This window comes from Nerophis ophidion, linkage group LG28 (assembly GCF_033978795.1).
Source record: "Nerophis ophidion isolate RoL-2023_Sa linkage group LG28, RoL_Noph_v1.0, whole genome shotgun sequence".
Classification (NCBI taxonomy): Eukaryota; Metazoa; Chordata; class Actinopteri; order Syngnathiformes; family Syngnathidae; genus Nerophis; species Nerophis ophidion.
Genome location: NC_084638.1, coordinates 18,202,277 through 18,223,789, shown reverse-complemented (window position 1 = coordinate 18,223,789; position 21,513 = coordinate 18,202,277). Strand labels below are relative to the sequence as shown.

Genomic DNA, 21,513 nt, shown 5'->3' with positions numbered 1-21,513 from the left:
TGATTTTGAGGTTAGTTGCTCAGTTTACGGCCATACTACACTGAGCATGCCGGATCTGGTCAGCTCTGAGAATCTAAGCCCGGTCAGGCCTGGTTAGTATTTGGATGGGAGAGTGAGCGGGAATACCATGTGCTTTACGCCTTTGGCAATGCACCCTTTTGCTTTTCTTACAACATTTACAGGAACTTGCCATACTTGTCAATACAGCTACATATTGCTCGTCCAAACAAACCCTTGCTCTTCTGACAGAAAAACATGATACAACCTGCCTATCATGTGATTCTACCATGTTGGCAAAATACAAACACACAATATATTTACATATATAACACATAAATCATGGAATTAAAAGTGAACGGTACCCATCACTACCAGAAACTAATATAAAAAACACAACTTCCTCACACACAATACTCCACTATGGAATTGTTGTTATATTAAAATAAGAAACAAATCCATCTTTGTACAGCAATGGTTTGAAAAAGGCATTTGGTCGCTGATGCACTAATTGAGTGATACAAGTATTTTATTATTTGAAGATTTCATTAAGTACAACCCATAAACAGACAAAATATTTTAAACAATTATAAAGGCTTTTGTTCAAAATATTGTAATTCCGGTAAATCTTTTTTTTTTTTAATTCTTTACCATTTCTTCTTTACTGTATTTTCCCTGGAACAGAAAAAAAATATTCATAATTTGAAAGTTTCCATTCTTCCAAACGCCAAGGAGTTAATTTAAGAAAAAAAGCCCCAGATTGACAACTTAAAATATTGTCTAAGATGTTTTGCAATTGGATACAACACTTGTTCGTTCTGTGATAGGGAAACAAAATAAACAGTTTATGAATGAAATGAATGAATGAAATCACTGTGAGATGATGTACAATATTGGCTTTTGCCTGACATTAAAAACTTTTATTGATATTGATATTGTTTTGGGGATGTTAAAAAAAAAATAAAAAAAATGTCTAAAACACAAAAAGGAATCTTTCTGTGTGGAGTTTGCATGTTTTCCCCGTGACTGCGTGGGTTGCCTCCGGGTACTCCAGCTTTCTCCCACCTCCAAAGACATGCACCTGGGGATAGGCCCCTCCCACCTCCAAAGACATGCACCTGGGGATAACCCCCTCCCACCTCCAAAGACATGCACCTGGGGATAGTTTGATTGCCAACACTAAATTGGCCCTAGTGTGTGAACGTGGGTGTGAATGTTGTCTGTCTATCTGTGTCGGCCCTGTGATGAAGTGGCGACTTGTCCAGGGTGTACACCGCCTTCCGCCCGATTGTAGCTGAGATAGGCACCAGCGCCCCCTGCGACCTTAAAGGGAATAAGCGGGTGAAAATGGATGGATGGATTTTTTTTAATCCACAAATGTATGTTTGTAAAAACAAAACCATCCTTACACTACAATTTAGACATAAGTTAAAGTATAAAACAATCACAAAACAATCATCATAATACAAAAGACAGTGATAAAGATAATTAATAAAATGGATTACAGATACCCAACAAATTATTCATAAAGTCACACATTTTAAAATTGTATAAAAGACAACTGTTCAAATGATGTATAAAGTAAATAATAATATGCTCCCTGAAGTGGTCCAGAAGATGTTTCAAATGTGAACCAGTACATTATGTATATCATATAAAGGTGCTTATCTATGGGATTATTAACACTTACAAATACAAATATGTAATACTTTCATATTTCAAACTATCTAATCTATAAATGTAGAAGCATATTAAACAGGTTGTTACACAAACAACAATGTCACACATGTTATATGTGCTGATGTAAGAAAGTCAAAATTAAAGTCTTGACAGTTTATTTCAAATCCTGCAGTTTCATTTGCTGCTGCTGTTCTCACCAGCACAGTTGTGTTTCTTACACTGGTATTTAGAAGAGAATCTTTCACCACACACACTGCAATTCAACACTTTCTCTCCTGGGTGTATTTTCAGGTGTGTTACAAGGTTTGATTGGTCACAAAAGCTTCTGTTGCATATTTAAAAGGATTGTGATTTTTCACCAGTGTGTGTTCTCATGTGTGTTTTCAAATGTTGACTTTGTGTAAAACCTTTACTACATATTGAACAGATAAAAGGTTTTTCTCTGGTGTGAATTCTCATGTGCACTTTCAAATTGTTACTTTGAACAAAACCTTTACCACAGATTGAACAGATAGAAGATTTTTCTCCAGTGTGTGTTCTTCTGTGTTTTACCAAGCATGAACTTTGTGCAAAACCTTTACCACAGATTGAACAAGAAAAAGGTTTTTCACCAGTGTGTCTTCTCATGTGTACCTTCAAAGTGGGACTTTCTACAAAACCTTTACCACAGAGTGAACAGATAAAAGGTTTTTCTCCAGTGTGTGTTCTCATGTGTACTTTCAGATAACTATGGTATTTAAATGTTTTGTTACAGAGAGAACATGTGAAGTGAGTGTTGTCAGTTTGACATGTCTTATCATCTTTAGAGTCTTCATCATCAGTGTCAGGAGAGTGTGACGTTGTGTCCTCACTATCTGATAGTGGAGCTAAGAGCTTGTCTGCTTGTGATCCTCCACAGTGGTCTCCATCAGCTTCTGTTGTCATGTGTTGTGTTGAGCTGCTGCTTGGAGGCTCCTCCTCTCTCTTCTCCTCACTTTCACCTTTGACCTCATCATCTTCACTCTTCACAGGGACACCAGTCACTGGGAACTCCACCAAACATTTAGGCTGACTGATGCGGTGTTCCTCCTCTTCCTCTTTAATGTGTGGCAGCTCTTGGTCCTCTTCTTCCTCTTTAAAGTAGGGGGTCAGTGGGTCGTCCTCTTCCTTTTTAATGTGATGGGTCACTGGGTCATCCTCTTCCTTTTTAATGTGAAGGGTTAGTGGGTCCTCCTCTTCATTTTTAATGTGTAAGTTCAGTGAGTCCTCGGCTTGCCTTTTAATGTGAAGGGTCAGTTTAACACTATGGGTCCGCGGCGTATCGTCTTCCTCTTTAATGTGGGGGGGCTGTGGCTCCTCTCCTCCCTCTTTGATGTGTTGGTAATGTGGTACCTCTTCTTCCTCGTGTATGTGGGGGGACTGTGGTTCCTCCTCCTGCTCATGAGAAAGATGTTCTTCTTCGACATCTACGGGGCAAGAGAAAACAAACATTCTTGAGAAAAGTCCAGCTTTGCTCAGTCACATGAGACATTGTCCTGCACCCACATTTGATCTCACGATCTCATCAGTTTCCCCCTCACAGCAGTCAGGGTACTTCCAGCTGACCCATGAAGAGCACCTTCAGAGGAATGTCTTCCCAGGCCAACGTCCAATCCACCTTATTCATATAAAAACATCCTAAAAGTCATTCCTGCAATCCTTAATGGTAGACGCCATACGTAAAAGTGTGCTGTTCTTCCTCTGAATAAGTCATACACACACAGGAAATAATGTACTACATGCCAGCCTCCACGCAGTAGTACTAGTGATGAGCTCTCCCTGCTGATGGACAATAATTAAAGTGATATATAGATAGATATGTTTTTATTGTCCTGGTCATGTTTTAAGACAGCTAAGTGTTGGGCCATTAGTGGGCCTTGGAGCTTGGAATATAACTAGCAACAATAACACCCTCCTTATCTCAACTAGCCGAGGCAAGGAGGAGGGGGGGAGGAGAAGAAGGGGTGCCGGTGAGAGTGAGAAAAGAGGCGAAACTTCGGTAGTAGAATTAGATCAATTTGGGCAATGTGATTGAACTGTTGTATCTAGATTGATCTCCCAAGGCTTTGGATTAAAATATTCAAAATGAGCATCCTTTGCCTCTGATTGATTTAAAACCAGCTTATGTGTCATCAAAAGAACCTGGAGGGGTGACCGGCGGAAGAACTGGTCTAAACGCAACAATCTTTAGAGACATGTCTGCTCTAAAAATAGCATGAGCATAGTCAACATCCATCCATCCATCCATTTCCTACGGCTTGTCCCATTCGGGGTCACGCGTGATGGACAAAAAAGATGACATCTGTTTTGCTTTCATTTAAATAGTGTCGCCACAGCTAAACTGGGGATAAGTAATGAGATTACTCACTACTCCTTCAAAAGATAGCTTGTTTACCTTATTAATTATAGTTATATTTAATTAATTTAGTGTGTTTCTAGACACTCAAATTGCATTACAGTGAGAACTGAGAAGACAGCATTCATGCAGTCCGCGGATTCAATGTGGTAAGCTACATTTCATTATTATTATAATATTAACTAGATGAAGCAATTCCTGAAGGAATTGTGTGTGAATGCTCCAATGCTGAAGTTGAACTGAAATGCTGACAGAATGTAGTATGAATGTAAGATTAGTTTGAATGTTGGAATGGTTTGAATGTTGAAGAGTTTGAATTGCGGGAAAAACAGGATTTTTTAAAGTTCTTAAACCAACATGCTTTTTTGTCCTGGCTCAGAGGAATGTTTTGACAGTGGAATGGCTGAAATGGGTTGAACAATGTGAAAGGAGTCATCGCACTAAAGAAGGTTGGAAATAAGGTTAGAAAAAAACGGGAATTCCTGGAAATTTGTTGAATGTGGAAAAATGGTTGTTTGAATTTCCAGAATGAATTAAATGTGTTGAAGGTGGAATGGTTTGAAACATGTGGGAATTGTGGAAATTTGAAAAATGGATAATTAATTTTGAATGGGGAAAATGTCCCTAAAACTGGGAATTCCAGAAAATCCGGGAATTTCTTTTAATAAGTGTTGAAAGGGAGCACACAAGTCCTGAACACACTCAATATTTTGAAGTTGGAACGGTTTTAATCAGATGAAAAATGTGGGAGTTGTGGAACTTTCATTATATTCCTTTCAATAGGAATTTCATGGACATTTTGGAGAATTTCGGGGAAAACAGGAATTTTTGGGAAAATGATAAAAAATTTGAATGTTCTGAATGAGTTGAAATGGTTGGTGTTAGAATTGTTCAAATCGGTTGAGAAATGTTGAAGTCGTAACATTCTTAATTGAGAAATGGTTTAATGGAATTCCTTGAATTTCGGGGAAACCATGAATTTTTCCAATACAACGAACAAATTTGTTTTCTGTCCTGATTAAGAGGAATTATTTGACGGTGGAACGGTTGAAGTGGGTTGAAAAATGTTGTACTTTCAATTTCCAGAATTAGTGGAATATGTTGAAGGTTGAATGTTTGAATCGTTTGGAAAATGTGGAAATGGCGGCATTTTGATGAATGGCTAATTCATTTTGAATGGCTAATTCATTTTGAATGGGGAAAAATGTCACGGAAAACGTGGAATTCTGGGAATTTTTTGGAATTTGTCAAGGAAAGCCTGTGATTACCGAATAGGCTGAACAGTTTGAAGTTGCAACGGTGTGAATCGGATGAAAAATGTTGGAGTTGTGGAACTTTGAAAAATGTACCATTATTTTCAATGAGAATTTCATGAAAATTTGGGAATTTTGGGAAAAGCGGAATTCTTTTAGAAAATGCTAAAATATGTGAATGTTGTGAATGAATGAATGGTTGGTGTTGGAATTTTTCAAATCGGTCGAGAAATGTTGAAGTAGTAAAATTTTTTTGTTGAGAAATATTATAGAATTCGTGGAATTTTGGGAAAAAAGGAATTTTTCCAGAGAAAAAAAAACTTTTTTTGTCTTCATTAAGAGGAATGATTTGCTGGTGGAAGGGTTGAAGTGGGTTTAAAAATATGGTCGACACAAAAAAGAGTGAAAAAAGGGTTTGAGAAAACGGGAATTTTGGGTATTCTTCGAAATTTTTTGAACTTGGAAAAATGATAGTTTGAATGTCCAGGTTTAGTGAAATATGTTGAAGATGGAATGATTTGACTCACTTGAAAAAAGTGGAAATGGTGGAAGTTTGAAAAATAGCCAATTCATTTTGAATGGGAAAAATGACTAAGCACTTATTTATTCTTGTTTCAAGCTACTTTAGCGGATAGCTTAGCTCTTAGCTTGCCCCTCCTTTGTTTGTAGCATGTTTAGCCATGTTCTTTCTACAGTCCTTCAGTGATAATATTACCTGTATGAAATGTAATGTATTTGCTTCAATGGAGGATGGTTGAACGTGTGATGTAAGAAGACACTGTTAGCTGTCGTGACAACTAATTCCTCTGCTCGGCCAACTGAAAATCAAAAATACAAATCAGCAGTTAAAAATCTGGACGTTTGGGGTCTTTGTGATTGGAAAAAATGTATTTTCACAATTTTGCGATACAAGAGGACCTGGCAATAATGTCCCATACTAAATCAGAGTTTTAAGATTTGATGGACATGAAGGCCTAGCAGTACAAACTTTAGTTTCTACACAGTTTGGTGAATATATGTACTGTATGTAAGTAAAAATGCCTGCGATGAGGTGGCGACTTGCCCAGGATGTTCACCACCTCCTGCCTGAATGCAGCTGAGATAGGCTCCAGCGACCCCCGGATTGAAAATGGATGGATGGATGGAAGAAAAATGAATTTGTTGACTGTTGTCTTATGTCACTTTTGTCAAACTAAAATATTATTTGTTATACCTTTGTACAAGTTTAAAACGATCGCAATGCTAATTTTTGTTAGTCTATCAATGTGGTCGTCCATTGTATGTTAGCATTAAGCTAGTGGCGCAAAAGCCAACTTTTTTCCTATATGGTCGTATTGTTTTTTTTTTAGGTTTACACCAAACTGTATTGTTGATTGAACTAAGGCTGAAACGACGCATCGACATAGTCAACGTCATCGATGACGTAAATACGTCGATGCCGTTTTTGTGTGTCGACATGTCGCATATTTACGTCACACTACCGTCATGGCGGAGTGCAAAGCAGACGATGCGAGCGGTACGAGCGAGGGGAAAAAAGCACGCCAAAAGTCGTCAAAAGTGTGGGGGTACAATAAACTACCTACTAATGTTGTTGTATGCACACTGTGTCGAGCGGAGATGGCCTATCATTGCAGCACAACGGTTATGAGCGAACATTTGAAAAGAAAACACCCGACAGCGTTCTTGCCATCACCATCAACTACTCAAACGTCCGCGTGAATATACGTTGTCATCATTACACAAAAATATGAATGTGTCATTTTTATCTGCGTTGTAAATTCATGAACTAAATCACTGTTTCGCTCTGAGAGGCGCGTTTGGCGTGCCTGTTCAGTGTTTACAAAGACGCGCTCCTCTTTAAAGGGGAACTGTGGAGAGACGGAGCCGAGGAGCCGACAGCAGGGTCGGACAAATGCCGGTCCTACTCGAGATGGCGGCCAGGAGGCGGGGCGTGCGGCGGAGAGAAGAGGCGGGACGCACTCAGAGCGACCCGCCAGCCAGCCAAGTCAGGTGCGTACACCACACACCTGCGCTCAATCTGCTCATCTGTTGCTGCAGCACAAAAGAGGGGAAGGAGGAACAATCTGGGAAAAGTAGGCTAAGGAACCACGGCAACCAGACAACGAGCACGACAATCGAGGACAAGAGCGAGATGACGAGCCCCCGCGGCGGACGCAAACGCCGGACGCCGAAAGGCGTGCAGCGATGCCAAGCAGGAAATGCCCGCGCACTGAAAAGTGACGCGACCGAGTGGCCAGAAGAAGACAGGTTTATTGAAATAATAAATCCAAGTCAAACCTGCTATGATGCGTCTTGTCTCCAGTGTCACGGCAACCCACACGGTGACTGCCGCAGGAAGTCCGCCACAGGAACATTATCACCAGACCTATGTAAGCGTCAATATATACCTTGATGTTGCAGAAAAAAGACCATATATTTTTTTAACCGATTTCCAAACTCTAAAAGGGTGAATTTGGCGATTGAAACGCCTTTCAATTGTTTGCTGTCAGAGCAATGACCTTTCACCCGTGACGTCACAACGGGAAGCAAGCCACCATTTTCTCAAACACATTACACACACCAAGTCAAATCAGATCTGTTATTTTCCGTTATTTCGACTGTTTTCCATACCTTGGAGACTTTATACCTAGTCGGTGTGTTGTCGGAGGGTGGAAAAACACCATTTGACTTACGTGGAGTGTGCTAATCAGACATATTTGCTCACGGCATGACTGGAAGCTAATCGATGCTAACATGCTATTTAGGCTAGCTGTATGTACATATTGCATCATTATGCCTCATTTGTAGCTATATTTGCACCCAGCCTTTCCCTCCACCCACATTTAATGCCAAACAAATACATACCAATCGAAGAATTCAAGTTGCACCAGTGGTCAAAACATGCAATCGTTGGTTAGAAGGCGATCGCCGAATTCGTCCTCGTTGCCGCTGTCTGTCTGTCGTAATATGGCTCAATAGCTTCAGTTTCTTCTTCAATTTTGTTTTCAATATCTGCCTCCACACTCCAACCATCCGTTTCAATACATGTGCAATCTGTTGAATCGCTTAAGCCGCTGAAATCAAAGTCTGAATCCGAGCTAATGTCGCTATACTTTTCTGTCCTATCCGCCATGTTTGTTTGTATTGGCTTCACGCAGTGACGTCACAGGAAAATGGACGGGTGGATATACCGATGGTGAAAATCAGGCACTTTAAAGCCGTTTTTCGGGATATGGCGTTAGGGGTAAAAAAATTTTAAAAACTTCGAAAAATAAAATAAGCCACTGGGAACTGATTTTTATTGGTTTTAACCCTTCTGAAATTGTGATAATGTTCCCCTTTAACCCTAACGTTAATTAGTTGTGCAAATACCTTTTACAACATTAACAGTTACATATACTATGTACAAACAAACAATTAACTTTCACTTTAATCATACTATCATTGTTGTGTTATTAAACCAATTTAACAAGATAATGTGCGTAGTTACTCGACACACTTCTTGGCTCAGATTCAGATGAACTCAGCAACAATGAGGAAGACAACAATGACAGTAATGATGCTGAAATGCTCAGAAAGGAGTTAGTGTCTTATTTTGGAGAATCCCCCATTTCCAAGGATGAAAACCCATTAAAATGGTGGAGAGAACATCATGCAAGGTTTCCAAATGTGGCAATGCTGGCTTGGTCTTATCTCTCAGTTCCAGCCACATCGACCGCTTCTGTGCGCCTATTGTCAGCTGCTGGGAATATTGTAAATAAGAAAAGAACCTGCCTCACCCCAGAGCACTTAGATATGCTAACCTTTCTTCATTACAACTGTTAGTCACTCTCTGGAATGAGTAGAATTGGTTATTGTGTACTGTGTTGGACTGGATGTTTATGTTGCAAATTTTAAAAGCAATACTTAATGTTTACAGTGCTCCAGAATATTTAGATTGGCACTTTTTTGTGCCGGATGTTTATCTTTATTTTTGCACATTTTAAAGCAAAATAAGCAATACTTTTACTTTTGTTGAAATGTTTACACTGTTGTTACAGAATATTTCGTTTTGCACTTGTTTGTATTGGATGTTTATCTTTATTTTTGCACATTTTAGAAAATAAGCAATACTTTTACTTTAGTTGAAATGTTTACACTGTTGTTACAGAATATTTCGTTTTGCACTTTTTTGTATTGGATAATTATCTTTATTTTTGCACATTTTAAAGCAAAATAAGCAATACTTTTACTTTTGAAATGCTTATACTATTGCAGAATAATAATTAATTTATAGATTAATCGGAAAAATAATATTTAGACTAATCGATAGAAAAATAATCGTTAGCTGCAGCCTTAGTGGCAATAAACACTGATAAAGTTGAGGAATGCTCATCAAACACTTATTTAAAACATCCCACAGGTGTGCAGGCTAATTGGGAACAGGTAGGTACCATGATCGGGTATAAAAACAGCTTCCCAAAAAATGCTCAGTCTTTCACAAGAAAGAATGGGGCGAGGTACACCCCTTTGTCCACAACTGCGTGAGCAAATAGTCAAAACACTTTAAGAACAACGTTTCTCAAAGTGCAATTGCAAGAAATTTAGGGATTTCAACATCTACGGTCCATAATATCATCAAAAGGTTCAGAGAATCTGGAGAAATCACTCCACGTAAGCGGCATGGCCGGAAACCAACATTGAATGACCGTGACCTTCGATCCCTCAGACGGCACTGTATCAAAAACCGACATTAATCTCTAAAGGATATCACCACACGGGCTCAGGAACACTTCAGAAAACCACTGTCACTAAATGCAGCTCGTTGCTACATCTGTAAGTGCAGGTTAAAGCTCTACTATGCAAAGCGAAAGTCATCTATCAACAACATCCAGAAACGCCGCCTGCTTCTCTGGGCCCGAGATCATCTTAGATGGACTGATGCAAAGTGAAAAAGTGTTCTGTGGTCTGACGAGTCCACATTTCAAATAGTTTTTTGAAATATTCGACATTGTGTCACTTGGACCAAAGGGGAAGCGAACCATCAAGACTGTTATCGACGCAAAGTTCAAAAGCCAGCATCTGTGATGGTATGGGGGTGCATTAGTGCCCAGGGCATGGGTAACTTACATATCTGTGAAGGCACCATTAATGCTGAAAGATACATAGAGCTTTTGGAACAACATATGCTGCCATCTAAGCGCTGTCTTTTTCATGGACGCCCCTGCTTATTTCAGCAAGACAATGCCAAACCACATTCAGTGCGTGTTACAACAATGTGGCTTCGTAAAGAAAGAGTGTGGGTACTTTATTGGCCCGTCTGCGGGCCGGACCTGTCTCCCATCGAAAATGTGTGGTGCATTATGAAGCGTAAAATATGACTGTTGAACGACTGAAGCTCTACATTAAACAAGAACGAGAAAGAATTCAACTTTCAAAACTTCAACAATTAGTTTCCTCAGTTCCCAAACGTTTATTGAGTGTTGTTAAAAGAAAAGGTGATGTAACACAGTGGTGAACATGCCCTTTCCCAACTACTTTCGCACGTGTTGCAGCCATGAAATTCTAAGTTAAATATTACTTGCAAAAAAAAATAAAGTTTGAGCTTGTACATCAAATATATTGTCTTTGTAGTGCATTCAATTGAATATGGGTTGAAAATGATTTGCAAATCATCGTATTCCGTTTATATTTACATCCAACACAATTTCCCAACTCAAATGTAAATGGGGTTTGTAATTGTTTCGACAAAATAATACAATTAGAAATGACACAATATGTTACTGCACATGTCAGCTGCCAAATTAGGAGCTTTTGTAACCCACTTTGAAATTCTTCTATTATCAATCATATACAAAATGATATATCGTGACTTATATTGTTATTAGGATATAGATTTTAGGTCATATCGCCCATACCAAACATTGGTTCGCAGTCATTTTGTTTGCCCCACCAAATATATTTATTTTTTATATTTTTCAAATGTGTGTATACGTTCAAAATGTTCTACATCTCGTGGAAGTGTTATATTATGGTGTTGGTGTGCTTTCAACTAAGGGTGTGACGATACGGTCAGCTCACCAAAGGATACTGGATATTGGCTTTAGGAGAACGAGACAATATTTTGGTGGTTAACATGATTCTTACACATACAGTATTTGTACTTCATGTGTATAAGAATGTACTTTCCGTTGTGTCCTTAGTTTTACGGCAACATGCCATGAAGAAAGATGCGGGAGCTGAAAGCTCTATGGAGCTGGCCGGGTGTATGGAGAACCAGAATGATTGAAGACTCCGATGGAAGCTCGTCTTAGGATGACTGAGAGAAATTCATAGTGGATAATATCCATACACAACCTCAATTGTTTTTCATCTTTAATTTGAAGGACTGTTTACTCATCTGACAAATTCAAAGGAAACTGCACTTTTTTAAAATGTCACCTATCATTTACAATTCTTATGTAAAATATATGTTTTTAATTGTTATGAATTCTAATTAGTAAATAAACGTGAGCAAAAATCAGCTAACATTGGAGTCAATGGGAGCTCCTCTATTAGAGCCACAAAGTCCTCCAAATAACCATCCAAAAACTGCCAAAAATACTCCATTTACATTTTGTGACCTGAATAATAACCAAGTATTAGTGATATTGTTATTATAAGCGCTGACGTTAAGGACCTACTTGTAGCGGCGCATTTATCACAGAAGTAACTAGCTTATGCTGCTATATTGACATACTGAGCTGCTTTCTCGACTCTAAGATGGTGAAAACTAATTCTAGATTATAAATCATGCTTCTCACTTATGTAGTAGAAGGTTGTGGACATAAACCAGAGAACTTGGTCAACTTTGAGATCCAACCTGGTGATGGCAAGAAAGACACGAAAATATGCTTTTTTGCACCCGCTCTTTTTTAACCCTTTGCGAGGATGAATTCTTCATCTAAACGGGAAGATATGAACATCCCATCAGTCGGCATCCCAGTGAGAGCAGACATTGTATGCTTCAAATGAGCAAGATATGTAAATATGACATGTTATTAAGAATGTTACTACATTACATATATACTTTGTGTGTATTTAAAATGTTGATGAAGGTTTTTAGATGCTATTTAGAGCACTTTATAGGCAGAATAGAGCGGCTACCAATGACTCAAGGGTTTAAATAACTTTTGCTAAGGTTTATTTTCTATTGAGTGGCCTTGTGGTCAGAGTGTCTGCCCTGAGACTGGATATTCGTGAGTTCAAGTCCTGGCCAAGTGATACCAAAGACTATAAAAATGAGACCCATTGTCTCCTTGCTTGGCACTCAGCATCAAGGGTTGGGGGTTGAATCACCAAATGATTCCTCCGCTGCCCTCACCTCCCAGGGGGTGAACTTGGGGATGGGTCAAATGCAGAGGATAATTTCACCACACCTAGTGTGTGACTACTGTTGGGACCTTGACTTGAACTTACATAGGGACTCTGAATGATTCAAAAAAGTGCAGTTCCCCTTGAAATTAGAAAATAGAACAACAAGATATCATGTGAAGTGAATTATATTTATATAGCGCTTTTCTCATAGTGTGTCAAAACGCTTTACATAGTAAAACCAATTCCTAAGTTACATTTGAAAAAATGTGGGTGGCACTGGGAGCAGGTGGGTAAAGTGTCTTGCCCAAGGACACAGCGGCAGTGACTAGGATGGGAAAAGCTTGGAACGAACCTGGAACCCCTCAAGTTGCTGGCACGACCACTCTACCAACCGAGCTATACCGCCCCAAGTAACAAGAACATAATATATCAATAATAAGATGCCTCAAAGTAAATGTGATGAATTCATCTTAATACTGTCCTTTTTTGGGTTTTCCCTTTTAAAGGGCAAAGTCCTCACAGGGTCTTTTGTCCTAATGACTTTCTGGTTAAAGCGAGGAGGCTATAATTTAGGAAAACTATTTTTTTACAAATAGATTAGAATAAGATGCTCATTTTTACAGGTAGCTAAAGTTGGGATATAATTAAGATAATGAAGGATGAAGTGATTAAGAAATGTTTAATATAGATTAGAACAGGCCGTACAATTAATCATGTCCAAAAAAGTGTAGTTCGTCTTTAAATTAGAAAACAGGAAAACAGATATAATGTAACAAGAAGAGAATATATTGATAATAATAAAATGCCTCTCAGCCGATTATACAAATGTGAAGTATTCATCTTAATACTGTCCACAGTGAATATGTTTCCTTTTTAATGGGAAAATTCCTCCTAGGGTCTTTTGTCCAAATGACTGTCTTGATAAAGTAAGGAGACTATAATTTAGTAAAACAATTTATATTACAAAAGGACTAGAATAAGTCACACATTTTTACAGGTAGCTAAATTCGACAGGACTCCTGTATTTTCTTCTCAACAACACCAACATTCTTACATACAACATATTTAAGAATGGCGGTAATAAATAAATATAACGTTTGTAAAGATGTGAGAGTAAGAAGTAAACAAACCTGTTCTGTGTAACACAACTTGATGTTTCTTGAAAACAGCGTCCAGTAGTTGATGTTGTCGCTCCTTCTCCTCTTTTGTTGGACAAAGTTCCTCCCCATAATTTGCTATCGTTCTTTCGCACATTTTCACACAATCACAACACTTTACACTCACATTTGATCTCTACTTAGCGATGTGTTGATCACTTCCGCCTCTCTTTGTTAGCAGCTAAAAAGCTAAGCTAAGAAGCAAGCAAACTATCTCGAGAAGCATCAAAGTGCGCTCAGACTAATATAATCGGATGCCAACAGTTACTAACGATGCTTACTCTATTTACTAGAGTCTAATAAAGGACATATATGTGTACATGGAGGCACAAATTAAGAACACTGAACTGTGACGACGTCTTCACCGTCAGACGCCATTTTGCTTTATCCTCGCCGTGTTTTGTTCGCGCGCAGTGTTGTCAGATCTCGCGAGAGAAACACATAACCAGATCTTTTCCAGATCTCGCCAGAGGAGTAGTACAACCAGCTCCCCACCCCCGGTAAAAATATTTTATTATAAACTATTTACTTTTTCTAAAAAAAAAAAAAAGTAAACTTGTCCATTTCAAATTTTCAAAAAAAAGACATACAACTTTTTTTCGTACAAATATTCTAATAGTAGCATTACAAAAAAAAAAAAAAAAAATCATATTACACTCATAATATTATTTTTGTCTTTGATGTTAATCATTTTAATATATTTTTTTAAGAATTTGGGAGGTTTTAATTTTCTTTTTAAATTTCCTCTGGCATTATATATATTATATCTATAACTTTATCTCTCTCTCTCTCTCTCTCTCTCTCTCTCTCTCTCTCTCTCTCTCTCTCTCTCTATCTATCTCCATCCATCCATTTTCTACCGCTTATTCCCTTTCGGGGTTGCGGGGGGCGCTGGCGCCTATCTCAGCTACAATCGGGCGGAAGGCGGGGTACACCCTAGACAATTCGCCACCTCATCGCAGGGCCACTCTATCTATCTATCTATCTATCTATCTATCTATCTATCTATATATATATATATATATATATATATATATATATATACATATATATATATACAGATATATATATATATATACATGCATATATACATACAGATATATATATATATATATATATATGTATATATATATATATATATATATATATATATATATATATATATATATATATATATATACAGATATATATATGTAAATTAATACGTACAGACCTAACTGCTAGGCATCTCTGCCTGTCGCACCTCCTCCAGTGCACTTCGAGGTCAGCTGCAGGGTCGTCAGCTGGTGCCACCGTTCACTGATGTTTCGCCCCCAAGCCAGGACACCTCGCGGTGGGGGGGCAGTGGCTACGCGGGGACGTCTCCCCGCGCCACTCCCTGCAACTGACCTCACTGGGGTATTGAGCCCCAAGTGTTGTCCCTCCTTCTTAGCCACATCCAGAAACTTGCCTTCTCTGCCTCCTCTGCCAACTCCTTGATGGCCTTCCTCAGGCTGGAACCGGTCATTCCCGCCGCACGCAGGAGCCGGGTTGCAGAACCTCCTACGAAGCCCCTGCATCCAATCTCCACGGGGTGAATGGACGCAGACCAGCCTCCCCCCTTGCAGTTCTCTGCTAGGTCGCTGTACTTTGACCTTTTGAACTCATGTGCTACTGGTATTCCCTCCTCCCATGGCACGGTTAGTTCAATGATGAGGACTTTCTTAGCAGCTGAGGACCACATCACAACGTCTGGTCTTAGCGTTGTCTGTATTACCTCAGTTGGGAAGACTAGCTGCTTGTCCAGGTATATATATATATATATATATATTTCTTAATTGGATTATCAAGAGAATAGTGCTCAATACCGTGGTAGACCGCAATATGTATGTGTGGGAAAAATCACAAGACTACTTAATCTCTACAGAACTGTTTCATGAGGGGTTCCCTCAATCATCAGGAGATTATATATATATGTATATATATATATATATATATATATATATATACATATATACATATACATACATATATATATATATATATATATATATATATATATATATATATACATATATATATATATATATACATATATATATATATATATATATATATATGTATACATATATATATATATATATATATATATATATATATATATATATATATATATATATATATATATATATATATATATATATATATATATATATATATATATATATATATATATATACTTTGAGACCCAGTGGTGGGTTAGTTACTGTACTTTTATTGCACTGGAGAATAATACAATCTGTTGATCAACTTGACATGCATTTGCATCACTAAACTCTGCTAAGCCATGTGGTCTACGCACAACACACAAAGACAAATATATGTTTCAGAGAACCAATTTATTTCAAGTCAGAACAACAATTAGTTTCCTCAGTTCCCAAACGTTTATTGTGTGTTGTTTAAAGAAAAGGTGATGTAACACAGTGGTGAACATGCCCTTTCCCAACTACTTTGGCACATGTTGCAGTCATTAAATTCTAAGTTAATTATTATTTGCAAAACAAAAAAGTTTATGAGTTTGAACATCAAATATCTTGTCTTAGTAGCATATTCAACTGAATATTGGTTGAAAATGATTTGCAAATCATTGTATTCCATTCATATTTACAACTAACACAATTCCCCAACTCATAGAGAAACAGAGTTTGTAGTTTAGAGATAACGAAAGATTGGCCTGGCCCACTTGGATCCCTCTTTATGTTTGTGAACTTTATAATTTATACATTTAGACTGATGTGACAATCAAACACTCTAGAAGTCTAGAATGAAAGAGTATATGAGAGAATTGAAAGTGTGTGTCCCTTCAATGCTGAATGATGAGCAGAGGCAGAGTTTGGTTTGTCTTCTTCAGCTTGCTTTCCATTTTTATGTTCTCACTGTCCACTGTGTCCAGGTACGTGGAACATGTTTTCCGTGTTATTTGCTGTTTGACGCCCGATATCATGCTAATTAGCTGCCTGAAATTGGGTGACTCCTCTGTAGAAATAGCCTGCATGACTTCTAGCATATACGCTGCAATGTCTCTATCAATGCTGTCCTGGCTAGCAGTGCCTCCGTTAAAATCCAGCCACTGTTGCTTCGATGGTGTTGGAGGTGAAGGTGAAGTGTGTCTCTCTTTTCTAGCTTTGTCAAAGCATGTTGCTTTTGTAGCTGTTTCAGCAGATTTGAGTTGCTGTTCTGGGCAGTAGATAGGATCTTGGATCCAAGACACAACTTACGTTCAACTAAAATGTTCTTTTCTCTGTGCTCGACAAAGAAAAAGTAGTGAGAATATCTCCATGTTAAGAAACTCGACTTTGGCTCGGCATTGATGTCTTGTTTGTAAACACAGACACACCTCCCCGCCCTCCACAGACACACACACTGCGCGCCTCTTCTCCCACGCCTCTTCTGCAGCTCTCCAGTAAAACACACTCAGATCATCTCAGTTTTTCGCCGATACTACATAAAAAATAACATAAAATAATGCAGTATCGCATCATGTAGTAACAGTAACTGAATTACTGAGTATTAACAAAATAACGCGTCAGACTACTAGTAACCGCCAAAAATAACGGCGTTACAGTAACGCGTTACTTTGTTACTTTCTTTAATCTGTGCATCCATGTACACATATATGTCAATTATTAGACCCTTTTGAATTGAGTAAACATTGTTAATAACTGTTTCTATCCTGTTATATTAGTCTGAGCGCACTTTGATGCTTCTCTAGCTTAGCTTGCCAGTTAGCTTAGCTTGTTACCGGCTAACAAAGAGAGGCGGAAGTGATCTAAGCAGAGAACAAGTGTGAGTGTAAAGGGTTGTGATTGTGTGAAAATGTGCGAAAGAACGATTGCAGAGTACGAGGAGGAACTTTGTCCAATAAAAGAGGAGAGGGTGTTGTGATTTTGGACTTTCCCGTTCCTTAGTTTGAGCACTTCCTGTTTATCTGGTCTCCATGGTTTCACATTGGTTCCACCTGACCTTGTTTCGACGCACACCTGTTTTTCATTGATTGCTTTAGTATTTAGTCATGCCTGCTACCTCAGTTCCTTCTGGTTGGTTTGTTTGCTACTTACAACACGCACGTTGGTTCTTCTTTTTGTAATCACTATTGCTAAGTCTTGCCTTAGCTTCGCGTGCGCTCTGCACGTCTATTCCTGTACTCTGCTCTCGTTGCTAATTATTAGCCGAGCTCTCCGTGCGTTCTGCACGCCTTTATTTTGTATTTTTTACTAGTGTTATTTTATGTTTTGTATTAAATCTAACCTTACCTGCAACTCCTGCCTGTCCTGGTCCTCTTGCATCCCTGGGATGACAACACGCATCCACCATGCCTCGCCATCGTGTCAGAAATGAAAAACAGGTGTGCGTTGAAACAAGGGCAGGTGGAACCAATGTGAAACCATGGAGACCAGATAAACAGGAAGTGCTCAAACTAAGGAACGGGAGAGTCCAAAATCACAACAGAAGGAGCGACAACATCAAAAACATCAAGTTTTGTTACACAGGACAGATTTGTATACTTCTCACTCCCACATGTTTACTAAATTTATATTTATTATTAAACCTATTCTTGAATAAATTGTCTATAGGAAGATGAATTTTCATGTGAGGATGATGCTCTGATTGTTTTATGTTGTTCATAAAAACAAGACAGTTTCTGACACACGGTATTTATGAGAGGTTGATGTTCCTCTTAGTTTGTAACAATGTTTCAACATGTTTACACAAAACTCACACAGTCACCGGGGGAATATTCCAGAGAGCAGGTTAAGTGCAAAGTCCTGAGTATGTAAAATGAAGTGTATTAATTGACTCATATCATGTTCTACACTTGGTGAATGTTTATATTCATTTTGGAGAAAGCAAATCACCAGGTTTGAGTAAACAGTGGTAATTCAGTTAGAGCACATGATATGATAAGGCCTCTTAGTTTGATATTCGCAGTTGAATTGTATTACTTCTTGTAGGAAAAGAGGCCCTAATTGGGACTATGCAATAAAAAAGCAACAACCATATCTTTGAAAGTAGACTACCTGTCCAGCTCAAATGCCAACCTTTAAGTTATGATGTAAAGCAGTTGTTTTCCAGACACTGACATACTAACATCTCCTTTCGTGGTCAGGTGGTGCTGTTTAGCTTTAGCACACACCCAGATAGTGAAAGAAGGAATATAGAAAACGATGGTTTGGCTTCTCTGGGAGAGGAGGCCTCCTTATTTGACCTGACCTCCTCCCAGGATACGCAGTCCGGTGTAAATGACGCTGGCTGGTAATAAAGCAACTTTTGGTTCATTAAAGCGTCTCCGACGTCTCTTTTGATCCATCCGCACTGCTGTACGAGGATGACAAGACCGGAAATATACTTCAAAATCTGGAGACTTTAACCTCCAAAAATAGAGAGGTAAGACAAAGTCAGAGTCAGTTGCAAAAAAACACTGAAAGGGATTGGCGCGGATGGCAGTGTGGCCGTGCCAGCAACCTGAGGGTTCCTGGTTCGATCCCCACCTTCTACCAACCTCGTCACGTCCGTTGTGTTCTTGGGCAAGAGACTTCACCCTTGCTCCTGATGAGTCGTGGTTATTGCCTTGCATGGCAGCTCCCGCCATCAGTATGTGAATGAATGTGTGAATGGGTGAATGTGGAAATGGTGTCAAAGCCCTTTGAGTACCTTTAAGGTAGAAAAGCGCTATATGAGTGTGGAGAAGCGGAGCCGACGGGCCAACGGCGGGGCAGGGCACGCTGCGGCCCTGCCCAAGATGGCGGCAAGGAGGCGGAGAATGCAGCGGAGTGTAGAGGCGGGGCGTGCCGGGAGCGACGTCGCCGCAATCTAAATCAGGTGCGTGGCTCACATACCGGGACACAATTAATCCATCTCCTCATGATATATAAAAGGGGAGAAGGAGGAGAGATCGCGGAAGGAGTAGGAGAGCCGGCAACAGCGACAAAAGAGCAAGAACGACAGAACACAAGACATGAGAGATGGAGACGCGGCCGACTGAAGAGCAGACCGGAGAGCGAGAGATGGAGAGCGAGACACGGAGAAGCGAGCAGTGGGAGCGACGACGGTGCAAAAGACATCTGCGTTTATTGAAAAATAAAAGAGTCAAATCTCCTCAAAAAGCCATGTCCTTCCTGGGTGGTGAGAGGAACCCGAGCGGCAAGAGCAAGAGTCGTCCACAAATGGCGCCCAACCCGGCTGGACCACTGGAGGCGGGGAAAGACGATCCCCTGTGGGTTATTGTGCGCGCTCTTACACAGCTCGCAGCAAGCAGCCGGCAAAATTGCCAACTCATGCAAGGGCTGGCGGACAAGGTGGGGGGAGGCGGCGAGTGCCCCCCACGCCAGTAAAGTCTTGGCTAAAGGGACCCACCTGGAAGGCGGGGCTGAGAAGGCTGCAGTGGCATCTGCAGACCAGCAGGGCAAGCTGTCTGCCGAAGAGAGAGAGGATGAGCTCGCTTCGGTAGAAGAGCGGGAAAGACAAGCAGGGGAAAAGAGGAGACGGGAAGAGGAAGAGAGGAGAAGACATGAAGAGAAAGCGAGAAAGATGGAAGAGGAGAGGATGAGAAGGGAAGAAGAACTGGAACGACTCGCAGAAGAAAAGAGGAGGCTGGTGGAAGAAGAGAGAAAAAGGAGTGAAAAAAACATGAAAGAGGAGGAAGAGAGAGTGAGGAGGGAAAAAGGAGCTAGAACGGTTAGCCATGGAGAAGAGAAGACTGGTGGAGGAAGAGAAAGAAAAAAAGAAGAAAGAGGAGATGATGAGACGACAAGAAGAATTAGAAGAAGATGAATCAGAGGATGATGATGATGAAGATGAAGAAGACTGAGACAAAGAAAAGGATGAAGATAAAGACAAAGAAATGGTTGTGGCTGACTAGCAAACGGAAGAGGACCACACGACCCCAGCTGAGGGCGAGGATGAGACTTCACCACCAGAAGACAAAGACGAAAGGAAGGAAGGAAATGAAGAGAAGACAGGTGGTAGTCTTCACTTCCCGCCCCTTCAAAAAAGGGAGGGGGGAGATGGCTTTGCCGGTTGGAGTTCCGGCTTGCGTCTGGCGATGGAGGTATGTGGAGAGGCAGAGCCGACGGGCCAACGGCGGGGCAGGGCATGCTGCAGCCCTGCCCAAGATGGCGGCAAGGAGGCAGAGAATGCGGCGGAGTGGAGCGGTGGGGCGTGCCGGGAGCGACACCGCCACAATCTAAATCAGGTGCGTGGCTCACACACCGGGACACAATTAACCCATCTCCTCATGATATATAAAAGGGGAGAAGGAGGAGAGATCGCGGAAGGAGTAGGAGAGCCGGCAACAGCGACAAAAGAGCAAGAACGACGGAACGCAGGACACAAGAGACGTAGACACGGCTGACTGAAGAGCGGACCGGAGAGCGAGACACGGAGAGCGAGACACGGAGAGCGAGACACGAAGGAGCGAGCAGTGGGAGCGACGACGGCGCAAAAGACATCTGCCTTTATCGGAAAATAAAAGAGTCAAACCTGCTCAAAAAGCGATGTCCTTCCTGGGTGGTCAGAGGAACCCGAGCGGCGACAGCAAGTATAACCCATTTACCATTGTTCCTTTAACCCCTTTGTTCAAATGTTTGTTCCGCTTGGGGCGCGGGCATCTTGTCTGACTCGCACCACGCACAGCCTTCCTTGTCACATATTGTTCCTTTTCCCGCTATCCATCCAGTAA

The 21,513-nt window shown here is 40.1% G+C and overlaps 1 protein-coding gene across 2 annotated transcripts; it reads right to left on the bottom strand.

Annotated features, from left to right (window-relative positions):
* Nucleotides 1–883: 883 nt before the first annotated feature.
* LOC133545462 (oocyte zinc finger protein XlCOF8.4-like) lies at nt 884–14,225 on the bottom strand. Of its 2 annotated transcripts, XR_009804843.1 has the most exons (3): nt 13,770–14,225; nt 3,202–3,313; nt 884–3,122 (listed from the first exon to the last, which is right to left on the bottom strand). XR_009804843.1 is itself a non-coding variant. In XM_061891089.1 (2 exons), the coding sequence occupies exons 1-2, from the start codon at nt 13,891–13,893 to the stop codon at nt 2,014–2,016; spliced, it is 1,233 nt and encodes a 410-aa protein (XP_061747073.1). In that variant the 5' UTR covers nt 13,894–14,224; the 3' UTR covers nt 884–2,013. The 2 variants fall into 2 exon arrangements, 1 of the variants encoding a protein (XP_061747073.1); XM_061891089.1 differs by lacking the exon at nt 3,202–3,313 and having other exon boundaries at nt 13,770–14,224.
* Between the last annotated feature and the right edge of the window lie 7,288 nt (nt 14,226–21,513).

Bases quoted from the DNA above. Each gene is read 5' to 3' on its own strand.
- LOC133545462 (XM_061891089.1), bottom strand. From the start codon at position 13,893: ATGTGCGAAAGAACGATAGCAAATTATGGGGAGGAACTTTGTCCAACA. The intron at 3,123-13,769 runs GTTTGTTTACTT...CTTGCCCCGTAG, and splicing joins AGTTGTGTTACACAGAACAG to ATGTCGAAGAAGAACATCTT.